This window comes from Armigeres subalbatus, chromosome 1 (assembly GCF_024139115.2).
Source record: "Armigeres subalbatus isolate Guangzhou_Male chromosome 1, GZ_Asu_2, whole genome shotgun sequence".
Classification (NCBI taxonomy): Eukaryota; Metazoa; Arthropoda; class Insecta; order Diptera; family Culicidae; genus Armigeres; species Armigeres subalbatus.
In genome coordinates, this window is record NC_085139.1 from 280,850,576 (window position 1) to 280,865,764 (window position 15,189).

General features: G+C 38.7%; 3 protein-coding genes across 3 annotated transcripts in view; all 3 read right to left on the reverse strand.

Moving 5' to 3' along the window:
- LOC134207373 (uncharacterized) overlaps positions 1-5,902 on the reverse strand; it is a 52,392-nt gene extending 46,490 nt beyond the window's left edge. Inside the window, exons 1-2 of the mRNA XM_062683098.1 lie at positions 5,824-5,902; positions 3,771-5,768 (exon numbers count right to left, since the gene is read on the reverse strand). Coding sequence (XP_062539082.1) covers positions 3,771-5,093 — 1,323 coding nt within the window. The 5' untranslated portion in view covers positions 5,094-5,768; positions 5,824-5,902. The remainder of the gene's footprint in view (positions 1-3,770; positions 5,769-5,823) is intronic.
- Positions 5,903-6,138: 236 nt separating this feature from the next.
- Positions 6,139-8,546, reverse strand: LOC134207374 (uncharacterized). Its single transcript, XM_062683099.1, has 4 exons — positions 8,406-8,546; positions 7,048-7,182; positions 6,500-6,988; positions 6,139-6,442 (listed from the first exon to the last, which is right to left on the reverse strand). Exons 1-4 carry the CDS (start codon positions 8,544-8,546, stop codon positions 6,203-6,205), a joined length of 1,005 nt encoding a protein of 334 aa, XP_062539083.1. The 3' UTR covers positions 6,139-6,202.
- Positions 8,547-11,396: 2,850 nt separating this feature from the next.
- On the reverse strand, positions 11,397-14,677 carry LOC134214900 (uncharacterized). The gene is made up of 2 exons (XM_062694181.1): positions 14,377-14,677; positions 11,397-12,744 (listed from the first exon to the last, which is right to left on the reverse strand). Exon 2 carries the CDS (start codon positions 12,732-12,734, stop codon positions 11,694-11,696), a length of 1,041 nt encoding a protein of 346 aa, XP_062550165.1. The 5' UTR covers positions 12,735-12,744; positions 14,377-14,677; the 3' UTR covers positions 11,397-11,693.
- Positions 14,678-15,189: the final 512 nt, after the last annotated feature.

A 15,189-nucleotide genomic window follows, 5' to 3' on the forward strand; every position in this document is an offset into this window, starting at 1 on the left:
GAATGAGCCAATAAGCCAGTTTGAACTGATTTTACATAAAATACATGTTCCTGTCGCTCTCTTTTGCCTAATATCTCGAATCTGTTAGAGGTTGTTTTCATAATTTTAGACGCTACTAAACGCTACTTTTAGACGCTAAAAACATAACACCACAAATGCCCAAATCTCGACATGTATATATTGTTATATGTGTATATATTGTTTGTATTGTATATGAACATGTTTTTGTGTCTCTTTCTTTTTTCTCTCTACATCTCAAGTACAGCCGGTTCTTTTTTTTTACACGGGGGATGCGTGCCGTGCTAAAAAATCCGTTTTATTTCGAGAATCCGTGTTATAAAAGCCGTGTAAAAAAGAATCGGGTTACTTATATTTCTTTCATTCACTTGAATGAAGCATCATACTATGATGAACTCTTCTCGGAAAATATGCTGTTGTTTAAAATATAGATCCATACTCCTGCATTACATACACAGCCCATTCAAAATCTCCATGTGATGATCGCTTTTGAAATCGCTTTGAAATGTGTATTTTCAAATATGGTCACTATATGGTTCTGCCGGCCAACTCTTTCAAGCGTATCAAGCTTTTCGTATAATAAATGACGCGAATGTCTAAACTACCCAACCACTCGCTTCAGTTTAATTTTATTAGGATTACTACTATTAAACCAACGGTTTCAGCTACATAATGAAAACTTAAGCAATATAACAATACATAAATATGCGAAACATGGAATTCTATTCAATTGGAGTGTATAGCGATTATACTGCCTATGATCGCATATCAGTCCCATCTTTGCTGGATTTCCTATTCATATGGGACAAATATGCGATCATGGGCAGTATAGCAATTGGAATATTGTAATAAATTTTCGTCAAGAAATCATCATAGATAAAAAAAATAACTTCGATATTATTATTTATTACACATTTCAAAATAATAACATAGGCACATCGCTTGGTCTTGGATTCCCATTCAAAAATTCATATCTCTTGTGACTCGTGCAATACGCAAAATAGCGACACTGCGTGGTTTCTAATTCAAAATAGTTAAATAATGAAAAAAATCTCTCGTTTGTACCTTCTAAACGAAGGTCCCGTAATGCACATAATGAAACTCATCCACCCTTCACGCAATCCATTGACATATTAAAAAAACTGGTCAATTTCAAATGTTCATTATAATTAAGAGTACTGGACACCAAAATCCGTTTGATGTACGAGGGCCAAGTGTAAGCAGGTCCGCAAATATCCTGAAACACAAACATAGGGTTACTGAAGGTATTGCTTGATCGATAAATGATACTTAATTCTTGTAGTAGGGAAAATACCTATTCTTGGCAGTCTAAGACGTTCGCCAAATAGAATGATAAAAATAATGAATAAATACACTTAAACACAGGTATAGTTCAACTGGTATACATTTGTGTGCTCTTTCTTTGATGATTGGTGTGCACTAAATATAATAGCTTTTACCACAAACTCAGTAAATTTAATATAAAGTAACAGGTCAACGTTTCTTCCACTGGCATAGCAATTTCTATTCTCAGCAACGAGTTTGCTCCCTTTAGCAACTAGACATGGAAGTAGAAAACTGGTAATGTATTGGTGCCAAATGCTGGTTGTTTATATCCTCCAGTAGTAAAATTCATTCATATTAATCGGCCGCACGCTAATCTCGCTTCACTCAATTTTGGAAAAAACTTTATTGTTTATCAAATTGGCTTAAAACAAAACATGGATTTTTAGCCTTGGCATCAATTTTATGTGATGTAGACATATAGGCAAAAGCATTTAAACACATTGTAAAACAAATTTAACCCTTATGCGGCCAACAAAAACCAGACGTGAATGGCAGATAGGGTACCCGTGTACCCAGATATTGATATTATCATAACTTTTACCATTTTCAACCTATTTGGATAATGTTGGCCATTTTGGCGAAGGGAACTTAAATGCTTTTTGACCGCTGCCAAGATTTACATCTTTTGTCTTTTGTAATGCCTTAGAGTCGTAAGCAAAAGTCTATCAACCAGTTTCAAATATACAACTTGCTCTTTGCGGTCCTTACATGATATGTTTGTTTCATCAAAAAAATCATGGTGGTTGTGTACAAGATACGACCGCTCGACGTAAACTACGTAAAACCAAATCTATACACTGAGGATACTGCAGCTAAGAGAATCATATACGTTTGTGCTTTGATTTTTCGCCACAAGCTTTTACTATGAAAATCATAGTTTTGAACTATGAACGGCAATTTTGCGTTCAAACAGCCTCTCATTAGAACCATATCAGTATCAATCAAAATTCATTGACTCTGTCGTATGAAAATATTAGTTTTTGATTATGAATGTTTAACGTCGCTCGTATGAACATCAACACATATAGTAATGCAAATTATACACGATATTCAATGGATTTAATATGAATCGTAATTCGTTATCGTCTCTGTATATATATATTAAAATATGTGTTTAGTTTTATAACTCATTTATTGACATAAAACATTGATATAATTGATTAAAAAATCTTATAAACTATTATTTTCTTATTAGAAAACATCTTATGTACTATATTTACACTATATGCATATGAAATCCTTATGATCTAACTTTAATTCTAATGAACGAACACTCGTTTGGACCTGAAAAGATGTTTGTTACCTACAAAATGAATTGCAAAAGGTGGACCATCTACTGAATCCAATTTAATGACCAAGAAATTATCTGTACGTTCCATTGCTTCTTTAGCTACATAGTGCGGATTATAATTACCACATATCCACTGTCTGCAAATAGCGTAAATGACTTCTTTATCTTTCATGAATTCTTCTGTTTCATATAGCTGGATAACATTGTTTTCTGTTTTTGTTAGAAAATTGCCAATGCTGTAGGATACACCATTGAATTTACAAGAAGTGGCCAAGCTAACTATATCTGCGATACTGAAAGGCCAAGCTTTAATTTTACTCCAATACGGTCTATATTTGATGAATTGTTCTGTAAAATTTCCTTCTACAGGAGACTCGGAAAAAGATTTCCTGTACACATGATATGCAAACTGCAAACATGACTTTACGCATAACGAGTAAGCTATGTTGGTGCGTGACGTGATTATATGTGCGTACTCCTTAAAAATCTGATGCTTAGCCTCGTTTCGAAAACACATCATACGATAAATGGGACCACTATCTTTAATGACTTTAGGGTAGTGCACCAGAAAATGTTGCTTCGGCTTTAAATGCTCATTGAAGTTCTGCAAATATAACTCGTTATGTTTCTGAACTAAATTTTCCAAATCAAATAGATCGTCATCGGTAAAACTTCTATACATAATAACATCAGATAGTTCAATTAATGTGGTGCAAAAACTCCAGACAGAATCATCTGGGGGTACATAAGGCCCTACAATAAAGCTGAAATTATTGCAAAAACATCTCATTTCATCAGCAGTCATCCTCAACACAACTGATTTCGACTTTTTTTTCTTATCATATGTTTCAGTGATAACAGGCATTCGACGCATTCCAGTTTCTAATGAAGTGCGTACAATATTGATACGAATATTAAGATCAGAAAGAGAGAAATATCTTTTCGCATATATAAACTTATTCAAAGCTGCAGTAAAACCATATTTACAAACACCATTACTATACAGGTCATGCATAGCATCTACGCATAAGTTTTCAACAACATGGAATGAAGGCAGTTTATTAAATTCTGATGAGCCAGCAATTCCAGTTTCTGATTGTTTTCTGGTTGATACGTCATTGGTGTAATTTTGAACATTTCTTAGAAACTCTTCGTGCTCCTTACAATCTTTTTGAAGCTCCTGTTTTGATCTTCGGCAAAATCGACAATAGAACGTTGCATTAAAACTACCAGACAAAAGGAGTAGAGTATGGATTCCAAGGTTATCTCCTTGGACCATCGTTAAAACAAATCTTACTTTGATATGCACCCCCTGATGGAGAATAAGAACTCCTTCTTCTTCGATTTTTTTGAAAGTTTTAACCAATTGTTCGACTAATTTGTTAATGCCTATTTTATTCATGACGACTTTCCGGATAAAACCAGCCACGAAAATATTGCAAATTTTAGAGCTATACTTTTCAGGCAACGTTGGAAAATTGTAGTAAATGCCACAAATGGAATCGACCTTATGATGGGAGCTTTGTGTGTCGTTGATTTCAAATTCATCTGCATATAGCCAAACAGGTATTACATAATTGAAGTCCTTGTCATGTGCGTATTTTTGTTTAATTGTTTGCCAAACTTTACCATTGATGAAATGGTTTATGCTATTAGAATTCTCCAGCTTCTTAACATTGTCGATCATCTCTGTCAATATAGAATGCTGCTCAAAGAATGATTTAATTTGGAATTCGACATCATTTAAAACTAAGCAGGATTTTCTATCGTAATTTTCTATTTGAAAATCTTCCGAGATAATGCAGTTATCGTTTGTCAAAGTAATTACTGATGGATATTTGAATAGCCCTATTCTATTAAGGTGTTCGAATAGTTTATAATCACTTCCAATGAAATTGAATGCAGTTTTCATACTAGAAATACACGCTGTTAATTGATGTTGAATTTCGGGGTTATTTGTGTTGACATCTAGGCTTTCGATTTGGTTTGCAATGCTACTGCAAAACTTTTGAGTTTCTTGTTGTACGTATTGGACGTCTTGTCTTGAAAAGTTTTTTTTATTATGCAAACTTAAAGTGAATTCGGTAGCAGATTTATGAATTATGTTTAATTTGTCAGTGATATTTGTTCCTGGCTCCTTATCCGGTTCACGAAACTCTTTTTTTTGTACTTTTTTCATCGGTTCACTTTCAACCAACGGTGTGATGCTTATATCTTCATTACTAGGTACAGTTTTAGTATCGTTTTGTGGAAATACATGGTTTTTCAAATGACGCTTAAAGTTATATAATTTACTAAACACTTGGAAGCATTTAGGATAACTGCACGGATATCGGTAGTTAGTAGGTGTTCGGTGATCAACTGCAAGGTGTGTCAATAGCTTGTCGGCAGCGTCGAACTGGATGCCACAGTCTTCGATACAGCATTTGATGAGCATGGTAGAAATGTATTCAAATATGCAGACAGCTTAGTAATACAAACATATGTATTCGCGCAATCTATTTCGTACACATATTTTTGCACGAAAAGCCAAACTAACTTCGAGATCTTTGAAATTGGTATACCAAGAACAACAGTAAGTTTGACAAGCACATCTATGCCTCTAGCTATGTTCGGTAGGTTGTATCGCAAGTCCCTGTATGTCACCAGACAGTTTCCTGATACATTACTGTAGTCTGCTCCAAAAATGATAAGCTTGGCTGATTCCGGTAATCCTTGTTCACTCCATTGCACCCTTAGTTTAGTCAAAACCTGTTCTGCGTCGTCAATTGTTTTACAAAACAAAACGGTATCGTCTTGAGCAGTCGCAATAGTAGGCTTGAAACCGGAAGATGCTTTTACGGGTGCAAGCACGGTGTTCAGCCCAAGCAGTACAGCCGGTATGCGTAGATCTAATTTAAAATAGCAATTTGTAATATAAAATTGTTTGCTAGAATATATTTGATTTACCTGCGGCGAGATTAGTATCTTTAATCGTTCGAAGAATTGACTTTGCAGATGGATCTTTGGCGTGTTTGGAAAGGTAACAACCAATAGGGTCGATGATATCATTCCATTTATTTAGGCCTCCTAAAGGATTTTTGAACCCAAGTAGACGATAATCTGTATCCAGCTAAAATAGTAATTGATTTAAAATAAAATTGTATTTGTGAGTTTTAGATACGTACCAACTGATATCCATGTTCTACAAACAAATGAGGAAATGCTTGAAGTATTTTGGCGCTTTGATTTTGTTTTCTTAGGTCAACTCTCCTGGCCACAAACGACGGTTTGCACAGTGATAGGACAGTGAGCCGCGGTGAGTGATTTAATTGCAGCCACTCAAGGACACTTACAACCTGGTGCAGTATTTTCAGCTCAGTGGGTAAAGATATTTGAACGCCACTTAGATATTCGTCTTCTTCTTTTTCTCGTTTCTGCTGTCTAGGGTATTTTATCCTGCTATAAAGCTCACCTCCAGGCTTGCCTTTATGTAATGGAATGAAGTATGTTGCCTGTAGAAAAATACAAATGAAAATGGGTTGCAACTGTGGTATTATCAATACATTATACCTTTGCTTCTTTCGGGAAAATTCCAAGAATAACCTCCGCATAAATATTCAACTGTTCTGCAGTTGTCTTCTTCTTTTTGTACAGATGGTGCTTGGCAACGACATCTGTCACGAACTTTTGGCTAGCTTCTGATAGTTCCAATCCATGGTTATAGTTTTTAAGAATCTTGGAACCAATAATTGTTTCTTTAAGGAGATCTCTGAGCGTATTCGACGAGAAGTAATAGTTCGAGTGCTATTGGAAATATTTAAAGATTACATCTTTGCTAAAGTAAAAATAGAAATATTATACCAATTCATCCACAGGTTCTCGAATTCCTTCAATACCTCCTCCTCCGAAGTCTGCCTCTTTGATTGATCGTTGAACTTGGATGTATTCACTCGACCGGGCAATTTCCGTTTGATTTTCTCTGTCCAATTTTATCGGGCTCTCTTCGCCGGCTAATCCACAAAATTTGCGAGCGCCGGATTGAGTGCTCTTGTTGACAATTAAGTGCTCTGTTTCTTTGCCGGATCGCTTTGCAATGCCGACGGATTCGTACGAGCTCTCTGGGGTTTCGCGCGATTGATGGTTGTCCTCTGGTATGATATCGCCAACAGCGACTACTTCGCACCGTTGATCAATGCTGGAAGTATCATCGTCGACTGATTCGTTGAGACCTGATTGAGTATGCTGTGTGAAAATCGAGCAATTCTCCGTTATCACTGGCGAACTTTCGGCGATAATTTCGTCCACCGACTCAGATGGGGATTCATACTTAATTATCAAGTTCGAAGATATCTAAAAAAAATCATATTACGTTCAATTTGGCTTAATGAAATGATATTACGCTTCATCACCTTATTTTTTTCCTCTGGTTCGTATTGTATTTTCAGCGTCTCGGAACTTTCTTTTTCCGTTTGTTCTGAAACGCTAACTGCGTCCTGCGGAGCACTGTTAGTGTCTTCAAACACGATTACAGCATTTTCTAGTCCCTAAATATGGATTTGCATTAAAGAATATTCAATATTAACATAAAAACCAGATGTTTCATACATTACGACCTCGCCAATTTGAAATTAAATCCCAAATCGTCTCGACGTCCCAATCAACATTAGTTTGTAAGAGAGTGTGAGGTTCCGATTCTCGCTGCAATTCGGCTGGTCCGTCTTCCGTTGGCCACTGACGTCGGAGTGATGGGAGACTGTTCGGGGAAAACGTGTGTGCTCGCGCCGGTGGTCGTGTTAAGAAAGAGGCAGAATCATGGCATGCTGTGTGCCGTGTGGCGAAACCGTAGAGGCGAATATTGCCTAGCGGTGGGTGGCTTGGTGGGTGGTCGTTATGCTACTTATGCAATGGCACCACTAACATCTCTATTATTAGGGTATTCATATTGGACAGTTATCTATATCCCACATCCCCCTTCCACTATAAAAAAGTATATGTCTATAATTATCTTCTGATTAGTATAAAGATGGTAATTTTTCCTCGATTTTGTTTGTGTTTTGCTAAAATAAATTGGAATCATTATCTTTTTTTGTGATCCCCAATTATTTTTTTTTTAAGTTAATTAGCTGAATTTAAATGATTCATCGAACTGTTCGTCAAAAACAAAAAAAAAACTTGTTTTTGATTGTAAAATTGGATATTTTGCAAAGTCATGCGTGAAATATTTCACCATTCATTAAAGACGCTAAATCGGGTTTTCATAAACAGCGTGTATTTGTTTTTCTCTCACTCATACTCGCACACATTGACGTAATGATGATTGATTGATCGAACTCATACTGTGCCTCTGATTGTTAATTATTTACAAACGTTAAACCGTTCACTCTGTTCGGGTTGTTTTATGTGTAATATAAACCTTTATTTTATTTATTTAATGTTATGTTTGCTGTAATAATGACTACTAAATGTTCAGCTACGTCGTTCCTATTTTAAGGTAAAATATACATATTATTCGGTTCTGCTCTCGAATATACAATAAAATCCATTTTCAACTCTGTTTTTTTAGGTAAAAAATCATGAGGTAGGAGAACAAGAAAAAATAAGAGAAAAAAAAAACATCACTCGACTGATTGCACGTAGTCTTTCATATACGAAGGAACAAATTTAATTCTGCTGGGTCGGTGTCTCTGTCTCTGTCTCTGTCATTGTGCTTCGGGGTAAGTGAGATACCATCATCAGCTTTGGAGTCGGATAGACGCCAGGGACCTACCTTTTTGGTCTGAGTGACATGACGCTTTATAGTTTGGCCACGATCATTCTGGAGAACAAGATTGCCGTTGTCCTGTTTGATGACAGTGAACCTCTGAGAGTCGAACCTGCTGTCTCCTTTCACCCGGGTCAGGCGTTCCATTATGACCGTGTCGCCTGGGTTTATCCGGCAAACTCGTGCTCCTCTTCTAGAGTCCTCACGCTTTTAGCTTTCAACTTTTCAATTTTATCTCTGCGGTTGAGAAGTTCGTCATCATGTGTTGCTTTTTCGTGCCGCAACAAAGGAAGCTTGCGCTTTATTTTACGGCCCAGCATTACTTCCTCGGGCGGGACACCTGTAATCGAATGTGCCGCAGCGTTATGGGCATTGACAGCAGCCTGTAGCTCAGACTTGAAACACAATCTGTTGCTGAGTGCCGAAGCCATTGCTTTATTGACGAGCTTCATATAGTTCTCGACGAGCCCGTTTTGCTGCGGGAACAAGGGGGTCGAGAAAATAGCTTCAATACCTCGATTTGCGCAGTATGCTCGGTATTCATCCCCGTTGAATGGCGGTCCATTGTCTGATCGAATGGTTTTTGGAAAACCTTCTCGAGCGAATATTTCCTCCAAAACAAGTTTGGTCTGTTCGAAGCTCGTTGATTTTACAGGGCGAGCGAATAAGAACCTAATACACAAAAAATAAGAAAAAGTGGACAAAAAATAGTAATTGTTTAATATTGGGTAAATCAAAGATTCGAGTCATACCTGGACAATCAACAAGATTGAAATTCCTCCAAGCCTGGAGTATGGACCGTTGAAATCCAGTGCTATGGTTTCCCAAACGGTTTGTGGGGCTAGTATTCGTTTCATAGGGGTTGGCCGCTCAGGTCTACCATTCGTAGCACATACTTCACAGGATTTAACCCATTGCTCTGCATCTGTGGCGATTCCGGGCCACCACACCCGTTCTCGTAAGATGCTTTTGAGCTTTGCTGCCATTGGATGTCCGTCATGTGCCAGATTGAGAGTTTTCTTTCGAAGCTTTTCGGGAACTACAGCGCACCCATTTTTAATTAAAATTCCACCATCGAATGATAAATCGCTCGCTATACTTTCGAACCTTCTGAGCTCCTTTGACCATGTCTGTGTTTCCAATGCATCGATAACACTCTGGAGTGTGGTGTCTAACTTAGTTTCATCTTGAAGCTCTTTTACGGTCAAGAAACCTACTGCATTCGCCTCCAGTGCGGCAATCTCCCACGGACTGTGTTGCTCATCGAAGGGTTCGTCATTGCCAGTGTACAGGCGAGAGGATGGGTCTGCAATGTTTTCGCGACCTCGAATATATTCTACATCATAACTATATGGACTAAGGCGAAGCGCCCATCCATCGGCTCTTGTCAAGGCCCTCTTCGAATTCTCCCGTGATCGATTCAAAATAAAAGCAACTCCCTGTGCATCCGTTCTGAGGATAAAGTGGCGACCTAGGAGGAAAAATGAAAAATGTTCGACGGCCCATACTGTAGCCAAAGCTTCGCGCTGGTTTTGGGCATATCTCTTCTCCGTATCTGTAAGTGCTTTAGACGCAAAACTTATGATGCGAGGAGAACTGTCTTGCCGCTCTTGTACAAGTACCGCACCAAGAGCGTTGGGAGATGCATCTGTGTACAGAATGGTTTTTGCATTGTCGGAGAAGTATCCGAGTGTGGTTGTACATCGTGTGATACGCTCTTTGATTGCCTCAAACGCTGCAAGCTGCTCAGAGCCCCAATACCAATTTTTGTTGGTGGTAACAGCCCACAATGTGTGCGAAATTTCTGCGAAGTCCTTGATATGAGGGCTAACGTACGATGCCAGTCCCAGGAAACTTTTAAGTTCGGATACACTGGTTGGTGGCCGGAATCGTCGGATCGCTTTAACCTTTGCGTCATCTACATGGAATCCGTTCTCGTCTCGACTATGTCCCAGGAATATTACAGAGCTTTTATCGAATTCGCATTTATCTTCATTGAGAGTAAGATTGTTTGCTCTTATTATTCGCAGGACCTGTGCTGTAACGGTCTTGAGTTTTTCTAATGTCTCAGCGAATATTAGCACATCGTCTATATATACTATTACGTTATCGATGTTTTCCAGTATACGACACATCTCCTCTGAAAAATTTCAGGTGCACAATTGACACCGAACATAAGGCGTGAAAACCGGTACATGCCGTTTTCCGTCAGGAATGTTGTCAAATCTCGCGATTCTTTACAGAGCTCGAGATGATAGTAGGCGTTGCTAAGGTCTAACTTCGTAAAAACTTGGCTCCGTGAAGTTTCACCTTCATCTCATCAATTAGAGGCATACGGAAGTATTCTCTTTGTATCGCTTTGTTCGGTGCGCGCATGTTGACCACTAACCTAAAATCGTTCTTTCCTTTAGGTACCGCCGACATGCCGCTGATCCATTCAGGTGCTTTCGTAATACGCTCAATTATACCTCGAGCTTCCATGTCTTCAAGTCGTTTCCTAGCTGCCTCACGGTAAGCCGCTGGTACATTGTAGTACGCGTTCTTTTGGGAGGGACGCACACCCGGCATTTTGGGAAAAAAATCACCATTGGATTGTTCACAGGTATTCACAGAGAGTCCTACTTTTAACAATTTCAGTTCGCTGGCTGTGCGTCGTCCGAGTAAGGACCGACGACCTTTGTCAACAACAAGGAAGACCGCCGTAACGATTGGTTTGGTTGCATCTACTACCTCTACTGTCGCTCTGAACGCACAACGTACTACCATCGGGGTCTGTACTGCGTATGCCCTAAGCTCGTTGGCAACGAATTGAATTGGATCTAATTTAACCGTTCCTTTGAGATATTCTTTCTCTAAGTACTCCCAATCGTTTCCACCCACAATATTCACGTCAGCACCAGAATCAACGAGGAAGTTGAATGGACTAGACGAGCCAAGGCGACAGCGTACAACTGCGTCACACAACGGCACAACCGCATTGATTTGCTAAAAAAACCAAAAAAGAATGTGGGGCTAATGAGGAAATAAGTACTTTCACAAGAAATATTATTCTTTATTATGAACCATGTATGTATGTAAGGGTTTGCTATTCATTCTACGTTGAGTTGAATTATGGTTTATACCTGATCATCACTACGTTCCTGTTTCCATTCGCGCTGGCGTGGGGCTGCTCGGATCTTTTCTTGAATGTTGTTAATGCCTCTTCCCTTCGACTTGCCGCGACACATCATTGCAAAGTGGCCGACGCGACCACATTCATTGCATCGCTTATCCGTTGCAGGACATGTATTTTTTCTATGGAAAGTATATCCACTTCCAACAACGGTTGCGCTGGGTCTGACGGTAGTCCAGTGATGATCCTCTTAATTTATGTTTACCGTACACCTTATTTCCCTCGATTTTGCGGATCTTCTGCGGGATTTGCCTTTCACGACTATGCTCTCGCTTTCGATATACTGCTAAGACTTCAGAAGCATCATTTTCCACGTTATTTCTGCTGGATTGGTACGCTTCGACTCTTGTTGCTGCCTGTACGATGTACGCTGCGTCGTGTCCATAGGTTCTTGCTGTTAAAGCTAGCTCTCTGTTCTGCATGCCCTTGAGTAATTGAGCGAGGACAAAACGGACTTGGTCTGCTGGACTATATCCACATAGTCGTACCTTCTGCGTGAGTTGAGCATGGAACATGACAATCGTTTCACCTTTAGCTTGACGCATGGATTGGAACGCTTCGTGTTCGGCGGCCGTGTCTGTCATAGACTTGAAGTAGTTATTGATACCTGTTACAAGATTTGAATAGCATCTCGGATCGCGGTAATCCGGCTGAAGATTTGCTGCGTTAATAATGTCTTGTAGGTTTTTTCCGATTGACAGGTAAAGCAACTTTGCACGATCCGCTGATCTCGAGAAAGTCGACAGAGATGCAGCAATTTCAAAATTATCGATGAAACTCTGCCAATTTTCCCAAAGTTTATTGGATGGGATGTCCTTGGGAAACTTCGGAATAAGATCCCACCGTACATTGGATGCACGCTCCGCAAATTCCGAATGCACAGTGTCTTCAAGATCATGTTTATCGCTTTCATTATTTTTATTAGTTGATGGATTCGCTTCACAGGTAGGTTTTTTGGGAGAGCTTCTCAGGATACCCCATTCTTCATTTATGGTACCGGGTTCCACCAAGGATTGGTCTTCGGTTTCCACAGTTTCGTGGGCAGCCACTTCAAAGTCATCAGAGTATAGCGAACATATGTCATTTTGATCTTCACTTATTTCGCCTTTATTAAAATCTTCATCGGCCAGTGGGGCCCGTACATATTTTCCACAGTTAGACATGTTATGTAACCTATTGAAAACAAGAGACACAAAGTGCGATCGATAAGCACATTTTCGAAATAAAGTGTCACTATCATGCAGTTCTAATCAATTCGGTACATGTATATCATCGGAATCGTGGCCCACGATTTGTGGGTATTCTGTTATTCAAAAGTAGGAATTTGATGTCATCCAAATTATTTAATATTTTATATAATTTAAGAACACAAACCGATGACAAAAAATATTCACCAATTTTTTTTTTTTTTTTCTTTTTTTATTTCAACAGAACATTTTGGACATTTCAAGTCCTAAACCGGTGTCTACAATATTTTTTTTATTACTGTTATTATTTTTTTTTTTTATGACAATTTGAGCCGTAACCGATGTAATGCATATTTTCCGAAAATTATGTTTATAAAAAATGTAGGTGTTCCAGTGTTTTACCAGAAAACCATGTGATATTGCAACTCACGTATCGGTGTTATCATCACTATTAAACATAACTTTTCCAGTGGTTCTCAAGAACTGATTATGTTATTCCAAATGATAAACCAATGGATCAATCATTCTGTTATTCTGTTCTTTCCCCGGACCGATGATCAATCACAATAATAAATTGTCCAGTGTTCTCCCAAACAAACAGACATCAAGAATGTTCTTAATATAAAATGAAATATTTGGTCAAAACCATCCAAATGTTTCGTTGTTCTAGAACATCTTGTAGCAATTCAAGCCATAACACCGATGCCAAGATTTTTTTTAATAAATTCAAATAGTTATGTGACATTCCAAGTCAAACCGATGCCATCTTATCAACATTTTCTCTGGTGTTCGTTCAGAATACCTTGTGCCATGTCAAGCCACAAACCGATGCAATTCATCAAAAACATTTACGATGTTCTTTCGTGACTTTCCAAGTCACAAACCGATGCTATCTTATCCATTAACACTTCCGGTGTTCTTTCAGAACACCTTGTAGCCACTTGAGCCACAATCCGATGCCAAACATATTTTCGATCGAAACTCCATATTTTTTTCGTTAAATAGAGATGTAGTTGCTCCGGTTTTCTTTCAGAACACCTTGTGTCACTCCAAGTCACAAGCCGATGTCTATTTTTTTTTGTCATTCCGGTGTCCTTTCAGGCATTCCAAGCCACAAACCGATGCAATCTCATCAAAAACATTTCCGATGTTCTTTCAGTACACCTTGTGACTTTCCAAGTCACAAACCGATGCTATCTTATCCACAACATTTTCGGTGTTCTTCCAGAACACCTTGTAGCAACTTAAGCCACAAACCGATGCCAAACATATTTCCGAAATCTATTTTGTAGTTGTTCCGGTGTTTTCTGAGAACACCTTGTGACACGCCAAGTCACAAGCCGATGTCATTTTGTCATTTCGGTGTCCTTCAGGACACTTGTGGCATTCCAAGCCAAAAAACCGATGCAATTTTATCAAAAAACATTTCCGATGTTCTTTCAAAAAAAAAAAACAGCATGTGGTAATTAAGGTCACAAACCGATGGTAAGCACATTCTAGATAGAATATGAAATATTATCACGACTTTCATTCACATTTCAATACGTTCATTTTTTTTTTTTTTGTATGACCGCATAGTATTCTCGAGAGTCCTGAACATGCAAATTCTAGAATTTACCTGGTAGGATCGCCAATGTGAGGTTCCGATTCTCGCTGCAATTCGGCTGGTCCGTCTTCCGTTGGCCACTGACGTCGGAGTGATGGGAGACTATTCGGGGAAAACGCGTGTGCTCGCGCCGGTAGTCGTTTTAAGAAAGAGGCAGAATCATGGCATGCTGTGTGCTGGGTGGCGAAACCGTAGAGGCGAATATTGCCTAGCGGTGGGTGGCTTGGTGGGTGGTCGTTATGCTACTTATGCAATGGCACCACTAACATCTCTATTATTAGGGTATTCATATTGGACAGATATCTATATCCCACAGAGAGCTTCTGAAATTTGCTGCTTGTCCCAACATATCAGGGCGGTTGTGTCCACACCACACTCTGAAAATAAAACTATGTGCTGAGCAGATTGATTAAAGGATGATGTCTTAATAAATACCTTCGAATTCTTTTAAAGCACTGGCCGAAATAGGAAGATCCTCCAGCAAATCGTTCGACGCCATTCTCTTCGCACACACTTTTCATACGTGACACTTATGTTATTTTTCCACCAGACTCAGCTTTGAATATCATAGCAGTCACGTATGAAATTTACACTATGAGCGTAAACAGATCATAACTAGTGTAATAAAATATCATTCCAGTTTTATGAGCAACATACGACAACTATGAAATTCATAAAATATAGAAATTAGGTGGGTTCATACGATTCAGTTTATGAAAATCATGAGTACAGTATCCTCAATGTACACATAAGAATGAATTTTTGTCTGTCTGCCCTTATACACTGTAAACCCAACAGTACTCTTTAAAGAATAAAAACTACCCA